The 23,390-nt window shown below is 53.1% G+C and overlaps 1 protein-coding gene across 3 annotated transcripts; it reads left to right on the forward strand.

The window, feature by feature from the left end:
* Positions 1 to 985: 985 nt before the first annotated feature.
* Positions 986 to 16,438, forward strand: ZFP92 (ZFP92 zinc finger protein). Of its 3 annotated transcripts, none has more exons than XM_045883858.3 (5): positions 986 to 1,444; positions 6,712 to 6,762; positions 6,950 to 7,076; positions 8,080 to 8,184; positions 8,518 to 16,437. In XM_045883858.3, the coding sequence occupies exons 2-5, from the start codon at positions 6,730 to 6,732 to the stop codon at positions 9,900 to 9,902; spliced, it is 1,650 nt and encodes a 549-aa protein (XP_045739814.1). In that variant the 5' UTR covers positions 986 to 1,444; positions 6,712 to 6,729; the 3' UTR covers positions 9,903 to 16,437. The 3 variants fall into 3 exon arrangements, with proteins under 3 accessions (XP_045739814.1, XP_045739822.1, XP_064430767.1); XM_064574697.1 differs by lacking the exon at positions 986 to 1,444 and adding an exon at positions 4,327 to 6,534 and having other exon boundaries at positions 8,518 to 16,438; XM_045883866.3 differs by lacking the exon at positions 6,712 to 6,762 and having other exon boundaries at positions 8,518 to 16,438.
* Positions 16,439 to 23,390: the final 6,952 nt, after the last annotated feature.

The following is a 23,390-nucleotide window of genomic DNA, read 5'->3' on the forward strand; positions in this document are numbered from 1 at the left end:
GAGGAGGGACAACAAAGGGACAGTGGTGGTTCCCCTCTGGGAAATTCAGGGGCCAGAACAACAATTGCAATCATCAGAAAACCTCCAGCTCCAGCTGAGCTTCAGGCCCGCAAATGCCAAGGTGGCCTATTTGGAAGGAAGGGTTTTGTCCCTCCTGGCACCCACTCCCAGCATCATTGCCCCCACCAGCCTCCCTATGAGGGCCCCATCAAGCCTCAGGAGCCCCAAGGGTACGAGGACTGGCCCCACATGTGACATGACATCCCCCACCACACGAGCCATTCAGTGTTCTGACCCTTGCGCAGAGTCGAGGAGGAGCCTACGTGACCTGGAGCACCGACTGCCACATGCGTTCGCAGCTACTACACACCCTTGGGCCCCTGTCTCCCAGGACTACCGTTTGGACAGCACGGTTGACTCAGGACACGTGCTCCACTGATGATGATTTTGCCACATGAATGGTGACCTGTAGGAAAATGGAGACCCCAAGGCCCACCCTGCGGATCCGCTCGAAGGTTATGGGAAGGGCGGGGGTGGGAGCGGCAGAGGGAAAACGGACGCAGCTCTTCACTTCTTGCTATTCCCTTTCCCTCCATCTGTCTGCACACGGCCCTCCCCAAGTCCCCTCCTCAGTGCACCCCATTTTCCCATCTTTGCCCTCCTAGCTTAAGGGCGCTGGTCTCTTACTGGGTGCCCTGCAGTGTCCCATGGATCCCAAATGGCTGAACAGATGACTAGATGGACGTAAAGCCCCAGGGTCTGACCCATGGGAGGTGCTCGGCCAATGCTGCCCCTCCCCTGTCCCCTTGGGGGACCGCGGCGGACTGACCACTGCTACCCAAGTCCTCGAAGCAGCCCAGATGGGAAGCAGAAGGGCCCCAGGGCGCGCGGGGAGTCAGCCCAGAACCCCCGAGGGACGCGCGGGGACCCGCGCGGGGCCGGGCCGCCCTCCCGCCGCGACGCGCATGCTCCATGCCCCCCACCCCCCGCGCCGGGTTCCCACGCCGCCGCCGCCCCGGCCCCGCCCGCTCCCCGCCCGCGGGCCGGGCCCTGCTGGTCCGCTTGGGACAGACGACTGACGGCTTCGCAGAACGCGCCTGCCCCCCCGAGAGCAGCGCCCAGGGACCAGGTCGAGACCCGTCAGGGAATCCCGCCATCTCCTGGGGCCGCTGTCCCGGCGGGCTTCTCGGAGGCGGCAGCCTTGGCCTCGGGCCTGCCAGAGGCGGGGGTGGGGGGTGGCGAACAGCCCCGTGGCCCGCGGAGCCCTAGTACGCCGGCCTGGCAGGGCTGCGGCGGCCCAGAGCGGGGGCCCTGTCTCGGCAGGTGGCGAGGGGGCGAGGGAGAGGGCCCTGGGAAAGGCAGCCGGTGTTTCCCAGTTTCTCTCCTTTGACTGCGGTTCGCCTCTGACCCTGGGACTGGCGAGAGAGCACCGGCCACCCGGCGGGTAAGTTTGGATTTTTGCGCCCCTGTGTTTGGGAGCGCTGGGCAGGCTGGCGTTGTGAGGTCGCGGCACTCCTGCCGAGGGGCACCTGGTGAACTCAGCAGGCACAGGCCGTGTGGGTCCCGGTCGTATTGCGGGGGCTCTCAAGGGCGGGGCGTTGTGCCCCTTGGTGGTGAGGAGCACACCAGGAAAAGGCGTAAGGAGAGGAAGCCAGGGGTGGGATGGAAGGCCCTTGAGAGCGGGAGAGGGAGGGAACCGAGCTGAGCCGGGGAACTAGTTGTTCAGCAGTCCTCGGGTGCAACAGATACTCGCTGAGCAGCCAGTGTGGGCCAGGCTGCTGCAGGCATGTCAGAAGCGAAACAGCAGAACTCGCCCTGCGGCGGGGCCAGTTCTGGTGGCAGGAAACAGACAACAAACAGCAAACATGTTAAATTCAGAGTTAGAGACTGTGTTAAATGGTGGTAGGTGCCATGGGGAAAACAGAGCAGAGGAAGGCAGGTAAGGAGCTGGGTTGCAAGTTTAAGTAGGTGGTTAGGTGATGGTATTTCTGAAAAACTTGAAGGAGATGAGAGAATATTCCACGGAGAGGAAAGAACCCGTGCAAAGGCCCTGAGGTATGAGTGGCATGGTGTGGGGGAGGGACTGCTCAGAAGACAGTGTGGCAGGAGTAGGGAGCAAGCAGGTGGGAGGGGAGGGGAGGGCCAGGTCAGACGGGCACCCCAGGGAGGGCCATGAGCAGGGAACAACAGAACCCCATTAGGAGGTAGCCCTCTTTATGACCAGTTCAGCCTGTGGCCCCCGCCCCCCAGGGCAGGGGAGACACCAGTTGCAAGGATGATGCTCAGAGGGCTTTGCTGGGTCGGGCAGTGGGGAGGCCCTGGGCTGACCTGTGGCCTCCCTAGGCCCTGGGTCTCCAGGCCTTTCCACCAGGTGGGTGGCAAGTGATGTGTTCCCCCCGGGGAAAGACTACTAGAGCAAGGAGGAGGCAGTTGGGGTCTTGAATTGCCAAACCTCAGAGGAAGTTTCACCAGGAAGGAAGAAGCCTGACTGCAGAGGCTCTGCGTCACTCCTGGCAGATGGAAGAGCCCCAGTTCCCGATCCTGCCTGCGTGGGATTGCCGACTGCCTTTCATGTTGTTTGTTTGTTTTCTGTTTTCTTTTTCTGGGGAAATAGCCCCATCTCCTGGTCTGCTGTAGGCATCAGCCCTGAAGCCCCCCCCCGCCCCCACTGCCTCTCCCTTTTTTGAGCCATGATGCGTTTCAGTTGGCAGCACTGTCCCTCTCCTCCCCCAGGGGGGTGGCCCCACATACTCGGCTTTACTTGGGCCAGTCAGCAAGCACGGTGGGATTCTGCTCCCCTCCTTAGGGTGGACCAGCCTTGGAGGAGGCTGGCAGACGGTCCCTGGTTACCCAGGCTGACAGGGCCTTCCTGGCTTCTTGCCTGAGGCACCGATGTCTGATGGACCTCCACCTGTATGCCTAGTGACGGGTTTCGGGGAGACCTGAGCTTCGGGGCCTGGACTCATCCTTCGGCTTCTCCTTTGTTCTGGCAGCCCACCAGGCTCTTAGGAGAAACCGCTCTCCAGTTCCACAGTGTCCCTCCTGATTCTTCCTTATGCACATGCTCAGGAGTGTCACCCCATTCCTGCCGGGGCGTTACTTGGCCTTAGGGTCTGTGCGGAGAGCTTGCCATATCTTTCTTCCCAGGATTTGAAAGTATGCTGACTTTAGGAGACTAGGTCTCGAGGACGGACCCTTGGGTGTGACCACTTCGCATGGTGGCGCCTGGATGCGCCCTGTGCCTTTGAACTTCAGTGTTGGTCTCCGTCTACAGGCTACCCCTGTCCGTAGTGTGTTTCTCTCAGGAAGTCACAGCTCAACAATCTCTTCTCTCTTGGGGTCTTGGAAGGGACCCCAGCATGTGTGTCGGGGGGTGGCTAGAGAGAACATTTCTTCCTTTCGGCTTGTCTATTTTCCAAAATGGATCATGACCTGGCAGCACAGTCATGGTAAGGAAAAAAGAAGCTCGTGCTGTTTTTCAGAACATTTTCGGAGTGGCCTGAAAAGCCTTGCTGTTATCAGTATTCTCCCCCCGCACACACACTTCTAGCTTGTGCCGGTCCCCCGGGGGCTGACGGCATGTCATCATGAAGCATAACCTGTGGACATCAGAAGGATTACTTGACAGTGACACCTTTTGCCTCCCCCCTTTTTTTATTGAGATGGGATTCACATAACATAAAATTAGCCACTTTAGAACCAACAATTCAGTGGCATGAAATACATTCACAGTGTTGGGCAACCACCACCTCTTTCTAGTTCTAGAACCTTTTTATCCCCCCAGAGAGAAACCCCTTCCATGAAGCAGTTGCTCCCAGCGCCCTCCCCCTCAGCCACTGGCACCCACTGATCTGCTCTCTGACCCTCCGGTGCTGGAGGTGTCACACGATTTATAAGACTTAAAGATTTCTTTTTTTTTTCAAGATTTATTTATTTATTTGACAAGAGAGAGACACAGCAAGAGCGGGAACACAAGCAGGGGGAGTGGGAGAGGGAGAAGCAGGCTTCCCGCCGAGCAGGGAGCCCGATGCGGGGCTCGATCCCGGGACCCTGGGATCATGACCTGAGCCGAAGGCAGACGCTTAACGACTGAGCCACCCAGGCGCCCCAGGACTTAAAGATTTCTTGATAGCAAATCACGGGTCGTGACATTCAGAGCAATGAAAGGCAGAACTTCCTTGTTACTTACAGCTCTGAAGGAGAGGAGGTGGCCATGTGGGGCCACGTGTGTGGGGGGGAACCTGGGGTAGGGGTAGGTAGTTTCTGCAGGGTCCCTGTGCATTGGCTAATTTGGATGATTTCTCAGGCTCTGGGGCATTGGGGCTGTCCCTAGTTGTCTGGTACCTGGCCCAGATAAGGGGGAATTGGGGGAGCGTGTTTGGTGGTCCCAGAGAGAGGGGTCCCAAAAACGGAGATAGTTGGGGTCGGGGCTTAGCAAACTGCCCAAGAAAGGCAGAGAAAAGAGAATTTTTACACATAACTTCAAAACTAGGTCAAGACAGCTCTTGTGAAATATTAGATTACATCACATAAATGGAATCATCCAGGATGTGGCCTTTTGTGTCCATGTCTGGCTTTTTTCACTGATCATGATGTCTCCACAGTTCATCCATATTGTAGCATGGATCAGCGCTTCACTTCTCTTTATGGCCAAATAACATCCCATTGTGTGTATAGACCACGTTTTGTTTGGTCACTGTCTTGGGTTCTTTCCGCCTTCTGGCTCCTCTCAATCAGGCTGCAGTTAAGCTGGATGCATTTGTTTTGATGTGAACACCTGTTTTCAGTTCTTTTGAACATACACTCAGGAGTGAAATTGCTGAGTGGTGTGATAACTATGTTTACTTATTGAGGGACCACCAACTATTTTCCCTTTTAATTGTGAATGCCATTAAGCAGACAGACAAATAAAGCGAGTAGTCTAACAGAACACAGGGGTCCACCTCGCAGGGTTGCCAGAGGCCTGGAGCTTGCCTTATTTGCTTGTTTCTCTCTTTCTTTCTTTCTGTTTCCTCTTTCCTTTCCCCCTCCCTCCTTCTCTCGGTCTCTCTCTCTCTCTCTCCCCCTACTCCCCTTCCTTTGTTTTTACTGAGATATTTTAAATTAAGTTTACATGCCATTTTCTCCCTAAGTACTTCAAGAAGGACATTTCCTTCCACGACCCGGTGCCGTTATGCATGCGACACATGAGCAGCGCAGGGCCCCAGAGCCACAGTGCCTTTGACTCCTCTGTCCTGCACGCCAGCATCTCATCAAGGACTTCCGTTGCACTTGACCTATTGGCCGTGTACACCTCTTCTCCTCTAGAACAGTCTCTCTTTTCCCCATGACACTGACACGCAGAGGAGGCTGGGTACAGCCCACCTTCTGGACTGGGCCGGTTGCTTCCTTGTGGTGTGTAAGTGGTCCCTCAGTCCCCAAGATCCTTTATAAACTGCGTGCGGGTTCCCAAGGCTGTGTTAGAATGGGGTCAAACTTTGACAAGAGCCTCGCACGCTTCCCATGGTGGCATCCCCGCAGCAGGTGGGTCCCAGCTCTGTCCAACCGGTAGGTTAGCTTTCTGTCTTGTGACCAGCAGTAAATAGGGGAAGACATTTTGACATCACATGGTCTTTCACCCAGTGGTTGTAGTGTCCATCCCACCTTCAGGGATTCTTCCTATCTGATTAGCATATATTTCTTCGTCAGATACATGAGTTTATTGATTCTGGGCCAATGCTGATGGACAGCTCATCACTGGTGATAAGGGACTTCGCCGCAGTTTAAATACTGTACGACCCTGTCCCCTCACCCTCTCTCCTGTAGCAGAAATAAGCTGCGGTCGCCCAGACAGCATGAGCATTCGCGGCCCACTCCCCTGCCAGCCACCGCCTGGTTCTTATGCTTCCCCACGGGGGAGTTCCGCCTTGTGGTCTCCAGTTGGGTGGTGCAAACAGCGTTGGAGCAAACTGTCTTCTGGTCTTGAGAACTGATGTGGCGAAATCTGATTCTGTCCACTTTGGCAGTGACACGCTCTTCCTGCCCTTAGCATGAGCCCCAGCTCCTGTCTGTCCCCAGAGTGCCCACATGGCCTCACCTTCTGCACTCCCCACCCTGCCCCCAGTTTCAGCACCGTGACCACTGAGCTTGGGCCCATCCGAGGGCCAGATATGGGCCATGCCCTTAGCCTGCTCCTCTCTTTGCTCACCCCCAGCCTTCAGCTCTCAGCCTGAAGGTCACTCCTTTAGAGGGCACCCCTCCCCCAGCTCTTGTGGGTCCCTCCAGAGTGCATCTCACTCTTCTGGTCTTTCTCTTTTCCTTGAGAGCAGGTCTATTTCAGGTGGAGTGGGGGGTGTGTGTGTGTGTGTGTGTGTGCGCACGCACGCATGTTCTGGAGTTTTTCTGTTAGGTCCCTGAGCTGAGAGGAAGAGGAGTTGGCAGTGGAGCTTCCAGGGATGGCTGGAAAGTTGGGGTGGCGGTGCTGGAAATGAGAAGGAGGAAGCCAAGCCTCGTACGAGGCGGGCAGGACTCCCTGTCTGGTGGCCCACCACCCAGGTGAGGAGAGAGGACAGAAGCTCAGTTTGGGAAAGTGTTATGGATTGGCTTGTGTCCCCCAAAAAGATGTGCTGAAGTCTTGTCCCCCAGTAGCTGTGAATAGGACCTAACTTGGATGAGGTCATGCTGGAGTAGGGCGGGCCTCATCTCATACTTGGCTTTTTCCAATCCCCTTAGCTTCTTTGCACCCCTGCGATGGCCGCCATTCTCTTGAAGGCCAGACCCAAGGTGAGTGGGGCTCCCTGTCTCCATCTGCCACCTCTTCATGTCCCGGCCTCACAACTCTTGCAACTCCAAGTCTCCCCTTAACTGCTGAGTTCTCTGGGTACCCCCGCCCCATGTTTAGTTGCTGCCCGCTCATCCTGGGACTCATGGCGGTGAAGTCCCCTGCAGCCACAGGAATGGCTTGTTCTAGGTGCCAGTATCTTTTGAAGACGTGTCCGTGTACTTCACCAAGACAGAATGGAAGCTTCTGGACCTCAGACAAAGGATCCTCTACAAGAGAGTGATGCTGGAGAACTATCGTCATTTGGTGTCACTGGGTAAGGATCTGACACGTACATCCAATCCCCCTACTCTGTCTCTGAACTCAATTTATTTTTAAGTTTCTTTGTTTGTTGGTTACTGTGAGCCCAAGAATAAATGCATTTTCCCACCGGAGCAGTAATCTGCTGGAGCCCAGCTTTTGTCTCAGTAGAACAGTTTTTAGCTAAAATGGTTTTGACCTGTAAGTGGTAAATGCGTGGGCCCCCATCAAATTTATTTTGCATATAAACTCATGGGTTAAGTAAACCTCTTCTATCCAAAAGATAGATGCGTATTATCCTTAAATATTTATATGCACTGTTGTAGACGTAATTCATTCTTATCAAGGTTGAATTGTACATTCATTTCACATTACGGAGTTTAGCTGCTCCTTTTCCTTGTATCAAGGTTAAGACATGCACTTGGTTTTCCAGCCTGGAGAAATCTGGAAAGGAGCTGGGCAGGCTTCCCCGCTTCAGCGGGCTTGCAGGGGGTCTGCTTGCTCCATTTCTTCCCTACAGATTTAATCTCCCTAATCTAACCACACAGAGGGAGACTAGTTTCTGACCCTCACTGCGCAGATCCAGGGCTCAAAGGGGAGTTCTGGAATCATCAGTTGAGTTTGGCGTAAGGAACTGAGACATCTGTTCTGTTTGATGATGGACACGGGTCTTTGACTCTCGAGGCACAGGCATTCCTCAGCTCTGTCTGCTTCCTGATACTCCCCGGGACTTTGCCCCCCATGGATCCCGGCTCCATTTCCCATAAGCCTACTGCCCTCCCCGCAGGCCAAATAGTAACATCGTTATCCTCTTGGCCCCAGTCACCATCGACTTCGGACTCCCCATGCCCACCTGGCCCCTGGACGTTCAAATCCCTTTGCTTCCTCAAAGAGACTCCGTCCTTTCTCTGGACCTTCCCAGTGGCGCTCTCTTAGAGGGTTCCTTGTTCTCTGTTCGTGAAGATGCTAAGGCTGGGCTGAGTTCAAGAGTGACTGATCCGCTTCCTTTCCACGGGCAGGATTTTTATCCTCCAAGCCTCACCTGGTCTCCTGGCTGGAACAAGGGGAGGGGCCCCGGGCAGCAGACACCTGCAGAACACGGGCCGCTGCGGGGATGCAGACAGGTGAGTGTGGGGCGCTGGGCTGGCTTGCCTGAGTCAGTCACAAAGAGCAGCAGCCAAAGGAGGGCAGCGTGACCGCTGTGGGTGGGAAATTCCCCTTTGTGGCAGACTTAAATCTCACAGGGAGTCCCCATTGACACACCACTGCCTCCAGCTCATTCCCACCTTTCCCCCCTCTTGCTGTCCAGTCTGTGGACAGTCATTTTGGGTCTCCCCCCATGTCCTCATCTCCTGATACATTCCTTGTCAGCTTTGGTGTGGGCGTGAGGAGGGAGAACGAACCCTAAATAGAGTCGCAGGGAGAGTGACACCAGTGGGTGTTCTCTATCCATATAGGTGACGGGATAGAGAACAGGACGTTGGTTTCAAAGCAGAAGCATTGCCGAAAAGAACTCCCGAGGACCGATCTTCAGGCCGGTAACAAGAGCCAGGTAGCCAGGCCGCCAGGGGAAGCGCTGGAGCTCGGAGCAGAACATGCTCATTCTCCCCAGACAGGTTCCGGCGGGGTTGGCCCCCGCAGGGAGAGAGGTCAGAGCAGCTCCTCAGGGGACGCAAGAGAGATGTGGCAGAGAAGTAGCCCCAGTGGTAGGCAGGAGTCAGTTCTAAGGCAGCAGGTTTCCAAAGGTGCGGAGAGGCGCTACCTCTGTCAGCAATGTGGGAAATCCTTCAGCCGCAGCTCCAACCTCATCAAGCACCGGGTCATCCACAGCGGCGAGAAGCCCTACGAGTGCTCCGAGTGTGGGAAACTCTTCCGGCGCAGCTTCGCGCTGCTGGAGCACCAGCGCATCCACAGCGGCGAGAAGCCCTTTGTGTGCAGCGAGTGCGGGAAGACCTTTACGCGCAGCTCCAACCTCGTCAAGCACCAGATCATCCACAGCGGCGAGAAGCCCTACAAGTGCTCCGAGTGCGGAAAACTCTTCCGGCGCAGCTTCGCGCTGCTGGAGCACCAGCGCATCCACAGCGGCGAGCGGCCCTACGCGTGCAGCAAGTGCGGGAAGACCTTCAGCAGGAGCTCCAACCTCATCGAGCACCAGCGCACCCACAGCGGCGAGAAGCCCTACACGTGCAGCCAGTGTCCGAAAGCCTTCAAGGGCGTCTCCCAGCTCATCCACCACCAGCGCATCCACAGTGGGGAGAAGCCGTTCAAGTGCAAAGAGTGCGGGAAGGCCTTCCGGGGGTGCTCGGGGCTCAGTCAGCACCAGCGGGTGCACAGCGGTGAGAAGCCCTACGAGTGCAGTGAGTGTGGGAGGACCTTCAGCCGGCGAGCCAACCTCTTCAAGCACCAGGCCATTCACAGCCCGGAGAGGCCCTACGAATGCCAGGACGGCGGGACGGCCTTCCAGAGCAGCCCCGTCCTCCCGGAGCCCCGGCCCGCGCACGCTGGCCAGCGGCCGCTCGCAGGCAGCCAGGGCCCGGGCGGGAGCGGCCTCGGCGGGAGGGCCCTCGGCGGGAGCGCCGGCCTTGCGGGGAGCCCGTGCGCCCGCGGCCACCAGGAGCCCTGCGCGAGCGGCCGGGGCGCCGAGTGCGGCAGCGCCTCGCAGGGGAGGCGGTGGCTGGGCCATCCCCGGAAGCCCCGTGGCGGCGCGAGGCCCTCGGAGAAGAGTGACAGCGGCAAGGCGCCCGCCTCTCTGGCCCTCGGAAGGCCCCCTGCCGGGCCGCAGCCGGAGGGCCAGACCCTCGGGGCAGACTCGGTGGGTGCGGCGGCCGCCCGCGCCGTCTGACCGCGCCAGGGTGGGACAGGGCTGGCTTGGAAACCCGGCGGCGCCCGCTGCCGTCGCCCGGGCTGGTGACGGGCCCTGTGCGCTGCCCGGGCTCAGGGCCGCGCCGTGAGGAGAGCCGCGCCGCGGGCTCGGGGGCCTTGAGTTACTGAGGAGCAGCGGGCTTCCTCTCGCCGGACCGCGCGCTTCACCCCGGCCGTCTGCGCGTGGCCGGCTGGAAGCACTAACAGCACTTTCCTCCTTTAAGCGCCTGCAAACGGAGGGGACTTGAGAGAAGGCTGCAGGCAGCCTGTGGCTGGACTGCGACAGCACCTCCCGGTCATCAGCTCAGAGATGGTCTGGAAATGCACCTGGGCAAATACCTCCGCGGGCCGCTCGTGGCCGGCTGTCGGGCCGCAGGGAGGGCCGTCGGGGCGGACAAACGGGACACCCTGCGATCCCGCCGAGCGGGGGCCTGTTCTTTTTCCAGGCCGTTTGTCCTTGTGCCTGAAAAGCCACAGCCTTGCGTGGGGACCCGCAGCCGCTTCTCAGAGGAGCGGCCGCACCCAGGTCCCATCTTCTCAGAGCCCCGGGGGCGGGGTATGGGGGACACTCTGGTCTCTCACAGGAGGGGGCTCCAGGCAACGCATGTCTTCCCTGCGCACCGGGCTCACCCTCCTCACTGCCTTCTGCCCCCCTCCCCCGACCCCACCAGCAAAGACCACCCTGGCCTCTCCGCCCCTCCTCCCCACCCTCAGTGCCTAAAGCCTCACACTTGGCTGCGGCCCCTCAAGCAGCCACGTCTTGTGGCCGGTGCGCGTCGGGAAGGAAACAAGATGGGTTAGGAATTTGCACAGAGCGTGCCCAGCAGTGGCTCTCTCATGGGATCTGCCTTTCATATGACCTTTCTTATAATATTGAAGGTTCAGCTGCTTTGAATAATTTTGCATTCAGGAGTAATGTAAGCAGAAGATAGGGGGTTTTGCCGCATGAGAGTGCTGGTGAATCATTGCTTAAATAAGAATCCCCCGCCCCGTGAGAAGACCTCAGGCAGGAGGAACGGAGCCCTGATGAGTATGGTGGCAAGCCTGGCCCCTCTTCTCCCTCCTCCCCCTTAGCCCCCCAGAGACAGGGCGGACCCTTCGAATGGCACTTTACTGCAAGGCTGGGGCGGGGCGGCGGGGGGAGGGCCATGGCTGGCAGGCTCTGCCCTGTTCCATCCGCGCTGGGCCCAGGAATTCTACCCATGGGTGCTCTCAGCCCAGCGCCCTGATTGCCTTGCCACCTCCTTCCAGCCCTCTTCACTGCCAGATCTCCAGCAGGCAAGGGATAGGTGTGCTGGAGGCCCCCCACTGGGCCTCCCAGGAGCATGTGCGCCTTCCCTGCCACACAGGAGAGGCTCGACACGACATCTGGAGAGAGAGGAAAGACCTGGAAATACAGAATTCCTTCTGAGCATGCTTCTTGGAGCTCTAATCACTAGGACGACTCCAAAAGTGAGAAACACAGATAGAAACAAAGACATAGAGAAGTTTCATCTAGCTATATTAAAATGAGTTTTATACGACTTATGCAAAGTTCTAGAGTTTTTATAACTTGCTTTTATCTCATAGCCCCTTTCACTGGGTCTGTATCCCCTTGTCCTTTGTCTTCTGCTCTTTGTGTCACGTTCATCTTTGTCAGCACTTCATAAACATGTGAGATGAATATGGCCCCCTTAGCACATGAGCTCCAGTCCTGTCTGAGGGGTCAAACGGATCTGCAACTTGGGGTTTTCCGATGGAAAAAGAAGTATTAGGAACAGTGTCTTTGAAGTCCATGGGCAGGTCGTTGAGAAATATGTGGGGGGTTTTTTGAGGCGCAGACGATCTTTGCCAGGGAATCCAGTCCCCATGCAGAGCAAGGAACAGCGGCAGGAGGCCATGCACTTGGACTCCAGTCTCATTTGGTTCAACCGTGGCCTGACCAGGATTGGGACGCCAACCGCCACGTGAGGGGAACCAGAAAGAGACCAGATCCATGGGCTCTGATGTCCATTTCCATCACTATCGTAAGTGAACAGCCTCACTCCTGCAGGCCAGTGTAACGTCATCCCATTGGTTCTGCTGCACAAGCCAACTTGCCTTTTAATGTGAGCTCCTTTTTTCCATGGGACCCATACCCAAAGATGACTGGCTACAGGGGGGTAATGTACAGGTGTTTTCAGCAGACCGTGGATTTGCCGGACACTTGTGCTCTGGTTTTCAAGCGCCCTGAAAGGCCGCAGGGTCCCCAAATGCTTACCCAGATAAATGACATTTAAAATAGCAAGGCATTTTTTGTCAGTTCTCTGTATAATTTTGCTTGTCTTCATGAGATTTTCACTGCGGTGCAATTATGAGTATCATTTTCTCTCATGTATGGTGATCAGGTGCGCAACATGCGCTGGACGGGTATTGCGTGGAATAAAAGTCAGAGTGTGCGGGGGGGAGGGGGTCCCTGTGTTTTTCCTTCTAAAGTGCTCTGTGTGGGACAGCAATGATGGCCCACACTTGCTTTCCCCAAGAACTTCCTGGACACCAGCCCCTTTGCACTTCGGGACTGGTCATCTGCTTCAGACATGGCCGCGCGAGATGCTGTGTCCGTGCGTAGCGTGTCTAAGCCTTGGGCCACTTGCCCTCCGACACCATGGACACTTTTCAAGAGCAGTTTAAATGCTGTCGCAGTACCCCCCACGTAACTGGTAAACTGTCCTGACTGAATTCATTTACTTCGGGGGCAGACAGATAAGGAGGGTCTCGAGTGCTGGCCTCGAAAGGAGCCCTCTCATGGCTGAAAGTAGCCAGGTAGCAATTGGGTTACAGTACCAGGGAAGGCTCTAAGTGTGGAATCGCGGGGGTGGGCCGAGAGACTCTGCTTGGGTGAAGGTGAGGCCGAAACCCTGGAGGGCGGCACAGCTGGGAATCAAGGGCAGCCATCCGAGGCCAGTGGGACACCGCGACTCAGGGACCAGGAAGGGCAGAGCGGCACAGCTGTGTCTTCCCTCCAGCTGCTTCTGTGTCTTCAGGCCACGTGGCAGCACCTGCACTCACTCAGGTGGCTCTGTACAGAGGCCGCTCCACCTTCCCCCTTCTGTTCGCTTCTCGGCCTCTGTCCGTGGAGGGACTCCGGCGTGGACACCCGCCCGTCCTGTAGGCCTGGAAGCCCTTTCCCCTGGTCTTGCAACCTCTCTATCTCCCTCCTCCCCCACCCATGTCTGGGGCCCTTGGCCCTTTCCTCTGTCCCCCATCTCTGACAGTCATTGAGCCACCGGATCCTGGCCGCTCTAGGTTCCGGTTGCCCCAGCTGCCCTGCCCGTGCACGGCCGACCGTGAGTGCGGTCGGGGGGGTGGGGGTCCTTGCAGTGTCACCCGGCTGACGGCAGCATCCACTTCTGGGGCTTTACGACACCAGCATGGACCGTGTCTAGAACCTTGCTCAGATTGCCCGCAAGACTCGCTCTGCTCTAAACAAAGAAATGGGTGAGCGCTGTGTTCGGGGGGCCTTGGACACTTTTCCCCCACGGGAGGAAAAAGCAGGCCCGGATAGGGGGTGCTCAGGATCCCGTCGCCGTCGTGGTCCCACAGCCTTAGCTTCTCAATGTTTCCGGAATGGTTTGCTCTCCCTGCTGGGGTTGGCGGTGGTTGGCGCTCGGGCCTCTGCCACAGCCGACGCCCCGTGAACCGTCAGGACCTCCACTCCTTTCCTCAGCCGGAGGAGCACAGCAGGCCCCCGGCCGGGGATGCTAAATGTCTGTCTTGTTAGGTAGCCGAGGTGACAAGCGGTGTCCTGAGGCCAGAGCAGGAGTATCAGGGAAGCAGAGCTCAAGGGATGTCAGGCAGGGCAGACGGAAGGAGGGGGAGCCCTGTGGGCAGGAGCCCTGGGAGAGCAGAGGGTTTTCTGTAGGACGGTTGTGGGGCACTTGGTCATCGGGAGCAGAGTGCAGGGAAGCCTGGGATGCCACGTGAAGTTCTCTGGTTCCTGATGAGGAGCAACTTTTTGTTCGCATGGAAGAATTATTCTAAGACTGAGGAGGGGAAGGTCATGTAAATGGTAACTGCTAGAGCGCGTGACTCCGCGCGTGGATGACCAGCAAGTGCACCAGCGTAGCCAGCCCAATGGCTCTGATGTTCACAGGCCCGACTCCTGGCGTGTCGGGGACCTCACGTGAAGACGATGCCCATAAACAGCACCCCCAAAGGTTCCGTCGCCCCCCTTCCTGCCCCTCCCCTCTTCCATTGCCGCAAGCACCGCTCTGCTTCCCGTCCCTCCGCGTCGGTCAGCGGAATGATTCCGAGGCGCGGCCACGTCGCCCTGTGTAACGGCCCCTCACTTGGTATTGCCGAGCACTCTTCCGTCGTGTGGAGGGACCGCGATCCCTGTCGGACTCTTGGGGGTGGACATTTGGGTTGTTGCCGGTTTGCGGCCATGACAAATAAAGCTGCCATGAGCATCCGTGCACAGGTGTTTGTGCAGACGTGTGTTCATTTATCCTGGGCATATAGTGAGGAGTGGAAGTGCCGGGCCCGTGGGAACCCTCTGGCAGCGCCAAAGTCTTACCTCCCTAACCGCGGTGCCCGGAGGCTCCAGCTTCTCCACCTGCCCCCTAACACCTGTCCATCCTGTTGATTCTAGCCATCCTAGATGAACATGCGGTGGTTCTGTTTGCATTTCCCTCATGACTAATGATGCTGAGCATCTTTCCATGTCCTTCTGAGCCACTCGTATATCTTCTTTGGTGAAGTGTCTGTTCAAATCTTTTGCCCATTTGTAATTGATTCCTTTGTCTTTTCATGTGGTTGTAAAGTTCTAGATACAAGTCCTTTGTCACACATGTTTTGCAAATATTTCCTTCCAGACTGACGTTTGCCTTTCTATTTTCATAACAGTGTTTTTTGAAGAACAGACGTTGTTTTATTTTGAAGAAGCCCAGTGAATGGATTTTTTAATTTCATGGTTTGTACTTTTTGTACCACAGTTAAGAAGTCTTGGCAAAACTCAAGTCACTACAATTTGACCCTCTGTTTTCCTGTGGGACTTGTAGAGCTAGGTCTATGACCTATTTGGAGTTAATGTTCGCGTGTGGTGTGAGGTGAATTCACGATTTATTTTTCTTCTATATGGGTGTCCAGTTTCTCCAGCTCCATCTGGAGATGATGAAAAGATGATCTTTTCCCCAGTTGAACTGCCTTGACGTCTTGGTTGAAAACCACCTGGCTGTGCGCATGTCTACTTCTGCACTCTCTATGCCGGTCTATTTTATGCCCGCGTGACACTCTTCTTGGTTACTGTGGCTTTATAATAAGTCTTGGAATCGGGTAATGTGAATCCTCTGATGTGGTTCTTTTTCAAACCTCTTTGGTCTATCCTAATTTTGTCTCATTTCTGTATGAGTTTTAGAATACCTTGTCAATTTATATGACAAAAAAAAAAAAAAAGCCTGCTGGGACTTTGATTGGGATTTCATTGAATCTATACATCATTTTGAGGAGGACTGACATCTGAACAATATTGAGCCCTTCAGTCTGTGGACATAACATAGCTCCTCATTCGCGGGCCTCCCCCACTTCCTCCCAGCAACGGCTTGTGATTTCAGTGTCCACGTCTTGCACATGTGTTAGCTTTGATTGATTCCGAGGTTATTGTTCCAATCATCTCTAGTGAGCCTGCATTTCTCGTGCAGTCACTCATTCGTCCCCCGGACATACACTGAACATGTAACTGTGTGCTGGGCTGGGAGGATGACTAAGACGTATGTCTTGCCTACCTTCAGAATCAGGAGCATGCGTTTGTCCCTATGATGCCTTTGTTTAGCCCAGCCCATATTTGATAACGGCCTTGACCATAATGTAAAACAGAGCTGTGTGTCCCATGTTCACAGTTCCGAGAACTTATCATTGTTCCAAGATTTTTTTTTTTTTAACTTTCTGGCAAAGACTTCTAACAGGAAAACAAAATCAAATCAAAACAAGGAGGTAAGAATCAAATTAATCTTTTGTCTTTTTCTCAGTGAAAATATTCCTCGCTTAATATATAACATGCTTTCTTCCATGTTCCGGCTAGTTCAGTGGGAACAAGGTACTTGTGAAAGGAGGTGGCGAGAGAATGAGTCAGGCAGGCTGAGAAGAGGTGGGGAGAGAAAGACAAAGGAAAAGGCGAGTAGAACACACCCTGGTGATCTCCTCAGACTAGAAGAACAAACGCACACAGTGTATCAGGAACGTGGCCACAAGTACAGCTCCACCTACATGCAGATTTTTGTGTGTGTTAAATACAGGATGATACTATAAATGTATTTTCCTTATGATTTTCTTAATAACATTCTCTTTTCTCTAGTTGACTTTTTTGTAAGAATGCAGTACATAATACATACAACCTCCAAAATGTGTGCTACTCGACTGTTTGTTATTGGTGAGACTTCCAGTTAACAGCCGGCTATTAGTAGTTAAGGTTTGGGAGATTCAAAGTTACACGTGGATTTTTCGGCTCTGCCAGGGGTCAGCATCCCTAACTCCCATGTTGTTCAATGTAAGGAATCTGGGGGCAGCTTGCTGGCTTCGGTTCAGCAGCAGAGCGCTGGCAAGGCCCAGTATCGAATTAGCTTAGCTTTGCCTCACGATCACAAAATGGCTGCTGAAGCACCTGCTGTCACATATGCAAAGGACAGAAGGGGGAAAGGGCAAGGGCAACTGCATCTGTCCCCTTTTATCAAGAAAGCAACAGTTTTTCCAGAAACTTGCCCAGCAGACTTCCACTTAGGTCTCAGAACTGGATCACATGGCCTCCCTTAGCTGGAAGAGAGGCTGGGGAAAACTGGAGACAGGATTGTCATGACCTGTCACCTGAGGCTGAGCCCACTGATGCCCTGAACAAAACTGGGGTCTTATCCCCAGAGGAGAGGGCTGGAATGGATATTGGGTGATGTTATGGATTGAATTATGTCCCCCTAAAAGATATGTTGAAGTCCTAGCCCCCAGTGACCTCAGAATGTGACCCTCTTTACAAATAGGGTCTTTGCAGATATAACTAGTTATGATGAGGTCATCCTAGACCCTACCAGCAGCTGGAAGAGGCGCAGAAGAATCATCCCCTAGAGCCCCCAGGGGGAGTACAGTCCTGCTGACCCCTTCCTTTCTACCCATGGTGAGAGGGAAGGAAGCCAGCTGTGTCTGAGCCCCCTCCCCACATGCTGGCACTCTGCATGCTCACTGCTAAGAGGCGGACAGACCCGCACCCAAGCCCCACGGCTTTTTCCACTGCAGCCAACTCTGTTCTCCAAACTAGCAGGCACCCGGCTGGCCTTATCGTTTTCCCAGCTTTTCCCCTTTGGGGCTGATTCTTTGCAGTTCCATCCCTCACTAACAACTGGTCGTACTGGATGCCGGGCACCTCCGTTTCCTTCCTATGAAACTGAGGTTATTTCACATATACAGGTTGTGATAAAGGTGAAGAGAGCCTTCCTACTTTCAGTCACCAAATCTACACTGGGGCCACAGTGAGCAAGACAAAAATCCCTGCCCTTGAGGAGCCGGCCTTCATTCTAGTGGCTGGACTGCTATGTGCGGAGGGGCGGGTGCTGGGATACAGCAGGGAGCAAGGGAGAGAGAGAGAGCAGGGGCTAGGGCAAATGGTGGCTCAGAAGAGTGGACATTTAAGCAGAGACCTGGTTGAGGTGGATGTCTGAAAAAGAGCAGTCCAGGAGGAGGGCGCAGCCAGTGCAAAGGTCCAGAGACAGTGCGTTGGCCTCCTTGGGGCTCCTGTACCAAGTACCGCAAACCAGGTGGCTTAAAACAACAGAGACTGAGTCTCTCACAGCTCTGAGTCCAGAAGTCCGAAATCAAGGTGCCAGCAGGGCCACATTCCCTGCAGCGGCTCGAGGGAAGAACCCTTCCTCGCCTCTTCCAGCTGCTGCTGGTCCCACACATTCCCCGGCTTGTGGCCACATCCTTGCCATCCTCGCCTCCAATGTCACCCCGCCTTCTCTGTGTCTGGGTCTCTCCTCTCCTGTCTCTTATAAGGACACTTGTCATTGGATTTAGGACCCACCCAGGTAATCCTGGATGATCTCATCTCGAGATCTTTACTGCAACTGTAGCCACAAAGACCCAATAAGGTCATATTCACGGGTCCAGGGATTAGAATGTGGACAGATCTTTTGGGTGGCCCCCACTCAGCCCACCACAGACAGGAGCATGCTTGGGTCCCTTCTTGCTGCCCCCTGGGGCCCAGGGCAGGATGGGCACATGTGCGGGAAAGGTCCAGGACTCCTTGCTCTTTCTCCTCTTTCTCCACGAGCAGGAGTTCCAGATTCTCAACCTGACACGCCCTGGCGGGCAGGTAAACTGCTCCATACACCCAAGTTGCTGGGGTCAGAGAGCAGAGAGGCTGCCAGCCGTCAACAGGAGAAATGGCCAGAAAGTCTGTGCCCAGCCTTCTGTCGGCCATCGTGCCTCCTCCTACCGTTGTCCTGCCTGGCAGGCCAGCGGCCCCTCCCTGCCACCATCACCCCGTCATCCTGTGTGGCGGGCCCTGCACGTGGGTCAGGCCCAGGGCAGCTAAACAAGCGCCTCCCAAGACTCCCAGTTTTGCCAGGTGGGTGGAAGTGAGAAGAGGTGCAGAGGTGATAGGGAGCTTGCTGGGGGAGGGACAATCCACCTCAGGCATTCGCGAGGCCACGCGCCGAGTGTGCAGGGCCGCTGACCGCTTCATCCGGCAGGCAGCGGTCCGAGTGAGAGTCTAGGCAGTTCTGAGGACACCGGAGTGTGTTTCCGGCCCGCGGCGTGCAGGTGAGCGGCGGCCAGGGCGCCCAGCCCGCTCGGCACAGCAGAGTTTCCCCTGATGTAAGGAGATCCTGCTCCTGGCCCTCCCTTAGCACGCGTGCTTGAGAAACCTAAATAAGCCTCCTACGAGCCTTAGAGCCCAGGAAGGTTCTCCTTAAGTGTCCCAGAGGCACCTCTTTGAAATGCGCCTGTTGAGGAAGGCAGGCCCCTTAGCTCCCTCTCTCGGCTCTGGCCACCTGCCTGCCACAGACACAAAGCTTTCGTTGTCCTTCAGATACAGGCAATTCGCTAGCACCGATGGCCACCCCGATTACCAGGTGAACCTCCCATGAGCCAGGATGGGAGATCCTGAGAAGTACCTGCATGGCAGGTGGGCAGTCCGTTTCATACTTCGTAGTAAAATTGTTTGCTTTCTTTTCCACACTTGTGAAGAGAACTGTGGGTGCGCAGGACCTTTAGTTTCTCCCAGTACAGGCAGGGTTCAGGGGGAGGGGGCCGAAGTGGGAGGACGTAGATCTGGCACAGGAACGAATCTGGGCCCAGGGAAGCACCTGGCTCTACCCAACCCCCACCCCCGCCCCACCTCTCTGGGACTATAGACACTGTTGCACTTCACGCCACTTAAGGGACCCCAAGAGCTGGGGCTGGGTCCTGAGGGTGGCTAAAAACAAAGAGATGGAAATTGAGAAGATTTGTATACATATATCCAAACTCACCAGCGTGTTCATTAATCATGTGCAAAGTTTTGTATGCTAATTATACCCCAATAAAGCCGGAAGGAAAAATAAAATTTAATTTTAAATTAAATTGAGAGAGAGATGCCTGGGATGCCAGCCAAAAGACAAGAAACAAAGAGCAGGGTCAGAAAGGAAACAAGTTAACAACAGATTAAAGAAAACCTCCTTGAGAAGACAAAGGCCCCTCGGCTGCACGTCACGTGCACCTGCCAAGCTCCAAACCAGATTGTCACAGAGCTGGGCATTGCCTGGTGAACTTTCCTGAACTCCCAGGATAATGGGAACATCTTAGAAGCTTCCAAACAAAAGGAAATCAGCCACAGCAGAAGTGGACCCAAGTGGGCCAGCTCCCCAGGCAATTCTGGGAACACATCAATAACAATACAGTAATAGTAGGGGACTTTAATACCACCCTCACTGAAATGGACAGATCATCTAAGCAAAAGATCAGCAAGGAAATAAAAACTTTAAATGACACACTGGACCAAATGGACTTCACAGATATATTCAGAACATTCCGTCCCAAAGCAACAGAATACACATTCTTCTCTAGTGCCCACGGAACATTCTCCAGAATAGATCACATCCTAGGTCACAAATTGGGTCTCAACTGGTACCAAAAGATTGGGATCATTCCCTGCATATTTTCAGACCACAATGCTTTGAAACTAGAACTCAATCACAAGAGGAAAGTCAGAAAGAACTCAAATACGTGGAGGCTAAAGAGCATCCTACTAGGGGCGCCTGGGTGGCTCAGTTGGTTGAGCGACTGCCTTTGGCTCAGGTCATGATCCTGGAGTCTTTGGATCGAGTCCCGCATCGGGCTCCCTGCTCAGCAGGGAGCCCGCTTCTCCCTCTGACCCTCCCCCCTCTCATGTGCTCTCTCTCTCTCTCTCATTCTCTGTCTCAAATAAATAAATAAAATCTTAAAAAAAAAAAAAGAGCATCCTACTAAAGAATGAATGGGTCAACCGCGAAATTAAAGAAGAATTTTAAAAATTCAAGGAAACAAATGAAAATGAAAACACAACCTTTCCAAATCTTTGGGATGCAGCAAAGGCAGTCCTAAGAGGAAAGTATATAGCAATGCAAGCCTTTCTCAAGAAACAAGAAAGGTCTCAAATACACAACCTAACCCTACAGCTAAAGGAGCTGGAGAAAGAAGAGCAACTAAAGCCTAAACCCAGCAGGAGAAGAGATATAATAAAGATCAGAGCAGAAATCAATGAAATAGAAACCAAAAGAACAGTAGAACAGATCAACGAAACTAGGAGTTGGTTCTTTGAAAGAATTAATAATAGTGATAAACCCCTGGCCAGACTTACCAAAAAGAAAAGAGAAAGGACCCAAATAAATAAAATCATGAATGAAAGAGGAGAGATCAGAACCAACACCAAAGAAATGCAAACAATTATAAGAACATATTATGAGCAACTATATGCCCACAAATGAGGCAATCTGGAAGAAGTGGATGCATTCCTAGAGATGTATCAACTACCAAAACTGAACCAGGAAGAAATAGAAAACCTGGACAGACCTATAAGCACTAAGGAAATTGAAGCAGTCATCAAAAATCTCCCAACAAACAAAAGCCCAGGGCCAGATGGCTTCCTGGGGGAATTCTACCAAAGACTTTTTCAAGAAGTTTTTTTCAAGAAGAATTAATACCTATTCTTCTGAAACTGTTCCAAAAAAATAGAAATGGAAGGAAAACTTCCAAACTCATTTTATGAGGCCAGCATTACCTTGATCCCAAAACCAAAGACCCCATCAAAAAGGAGAACTACAGACCAATATCCCTGATGAATATGGATGCAAAAATTCTCACCAAAATACTAGCCAATAGGATCCAACAGTACATTAAAAGGATTATTCACCACGACCAAGTGGGATTTATTCCTGGGCTGCAAGGTTGGTTCAACATCCACAAATCAAGCAATGTGATACAATACATTAATAAAAGAAAGAACAAGAACCATATGATCCAGGCGCCTGGGTGGCTCAGTCGGTTAAGCGACTGCCTTCAGCTCAGGTCATGATCCCAGGATCCTGGGACCGAGTCCTGCATTGGGCTCCCTGCTCTTCAGGGAGCCTGCTTCTCCCTCTCCCACTCCCCCTGCTTGTGTTCCCTCTCTCTCTGTGTCTCTCTCTGTCAAATAAATAAATAAAATCTTTAAAAAAAAAAAAAAGAACTATATGATCCTCTCAATAGATGCAGAAAAAGCATTTGACAAAATACAGCATCCTTTCTTGATTAAAACTCTTCAGAGTGTAGGGATAGAGGGTACATACCTCAATATCATAAAAGCCATCTATGAAAAACCCACAGCGAATATCATTCTCAATGGGGAAAAACTGAGAGCTTTCCCCCTAAGGTCAGGAACATGGCAGGGATGTCCACTATCACCACTGCTATTCAACACAGTACTAGAAGTCCTAGCCAAGCATTCAGACAACAAAAAGAAATAAAAGGCATCCGAATCGGCAAAGAAGAAGTCAAACTCTCACTCTCTGCAGATGATATGATACTTTATGTGGAAAACCCCAAAGACTCCACCCCCAAACTGCTAGAACTCATACAGGAATTCAGTAAAGTGGCAGGATATAAAATCAATGTACAGAAGTCAGTGGCATTCCTATACACTAACAACAAGACAGAAGAAAGAGAAATTAAGGAGTCGATCCCATTGACAATTGCACCCAAAACCATAAGATACCTAGGAATAAATCTAACCAAAGAGGCAAAGGATCTGTACTCAGAAAACTAAAATACTCATGAAAGAAATTGAGGAAGACACAAAGAAATGGAAAAACGTTCCATGCTCATGGATTGGAAGAACAAATATTGCGAAGATGTCAATGCTACCTAGAGCAATCTACACATTCAATGCAATCCCCATCAAAATACCATCCAGTTTTTTCAAAGAAATGGAACAAATCATCCTAAAATTCATATGGAACCAGAAAAGACCCCGCATAGCCAGAGGAATGTTGAAAAAGAAAAGCAAAGCTGGCGGCATCACAATTCCGGACTTCCAGCTCTATTATAAAGCTGTCATCATCAAGACAGTATGGTACTGGCACAAAAACAGGCACATAGATCAATGGAACAGAACAGAGAGCCCAGAAATGGACCCTCAACCCTATGGTCAACTAATCTTTGACAAAGCAGGAAAGAATGTCCAATGGAAAAAAGACAGTCTCTTCAACAAATGGTGTTGGGAAAATTGGACAGCCACATGCAGAAGAATGAAACTGGACCATTTCCTTACACCACACACAAAAATAGACTCCAAATGGTTGAAAGACCTCAATGTGAGACAGGAGTCCATCAAAATCCTAAAGGAGAACACAGGCAGCAACCTCTTCGACCTCAGCCGAAGCAACTTCTTCCTAGAAACATCACCAAAGGCAAGGGAAGCAAGGGCAAAAATGAACTATTGGGACTTCATCAAGATAAAAAGCTTTTGCAAAGCAAAGGAAACAGTCAACAAAACCAAAAGACAACCGACAGAATGGGAGAAGATATTTGCAAATGACATATCAGATAAAGGGCTAGTATCCAAAATCTATAAAGAACTCATCAAACTCAACACCCAAAGAACAAAGAATCCAATCAAGAAATGGGCAGAAGACATGAACAGACATTTTTCCAAAGAAGACATCCAAATGGCCAACAGACACATGAAAAAGTGCTCAATATCGCTCAGCATCGGGGAAATCCAAATCAAAACCTCAATGAGATACCACCTCACACCAGTCAGAATGGCTAAAATTAACAAGTCAGGAAACGACAGATGTTGGCAGGGATGCGGAGAAAGGGGAACCCTCCTACACTGTTGGTGGGAATGCAAGCTGGTGCCACTCTGGAAAGCAGTATGGAGGTTCCTCAAAAAGTTGAAAATAGAACTACCATATGATCCAGCAATTGCACTACTGGGTATTTACCCCAAAGATACAAAAGTAGGGATCCGAAA

This window comes from Mirounga angustirostris, unplaced genomic scaffold (assembly GCF_029215605.1).
Source record: "Mirounga angustirostris isolate CCGP_5_RB_7025 unplaced genomic scaffold, mMirAng1.0.hap1 SCAF_11, whole genome shotgun sequence".
Lineage (NCBI taxonomy): Eukaryota > Metazoa > Chordata > Mammalia > Carnivora > Phocidae > Mirounga > Mirounga angustirostris.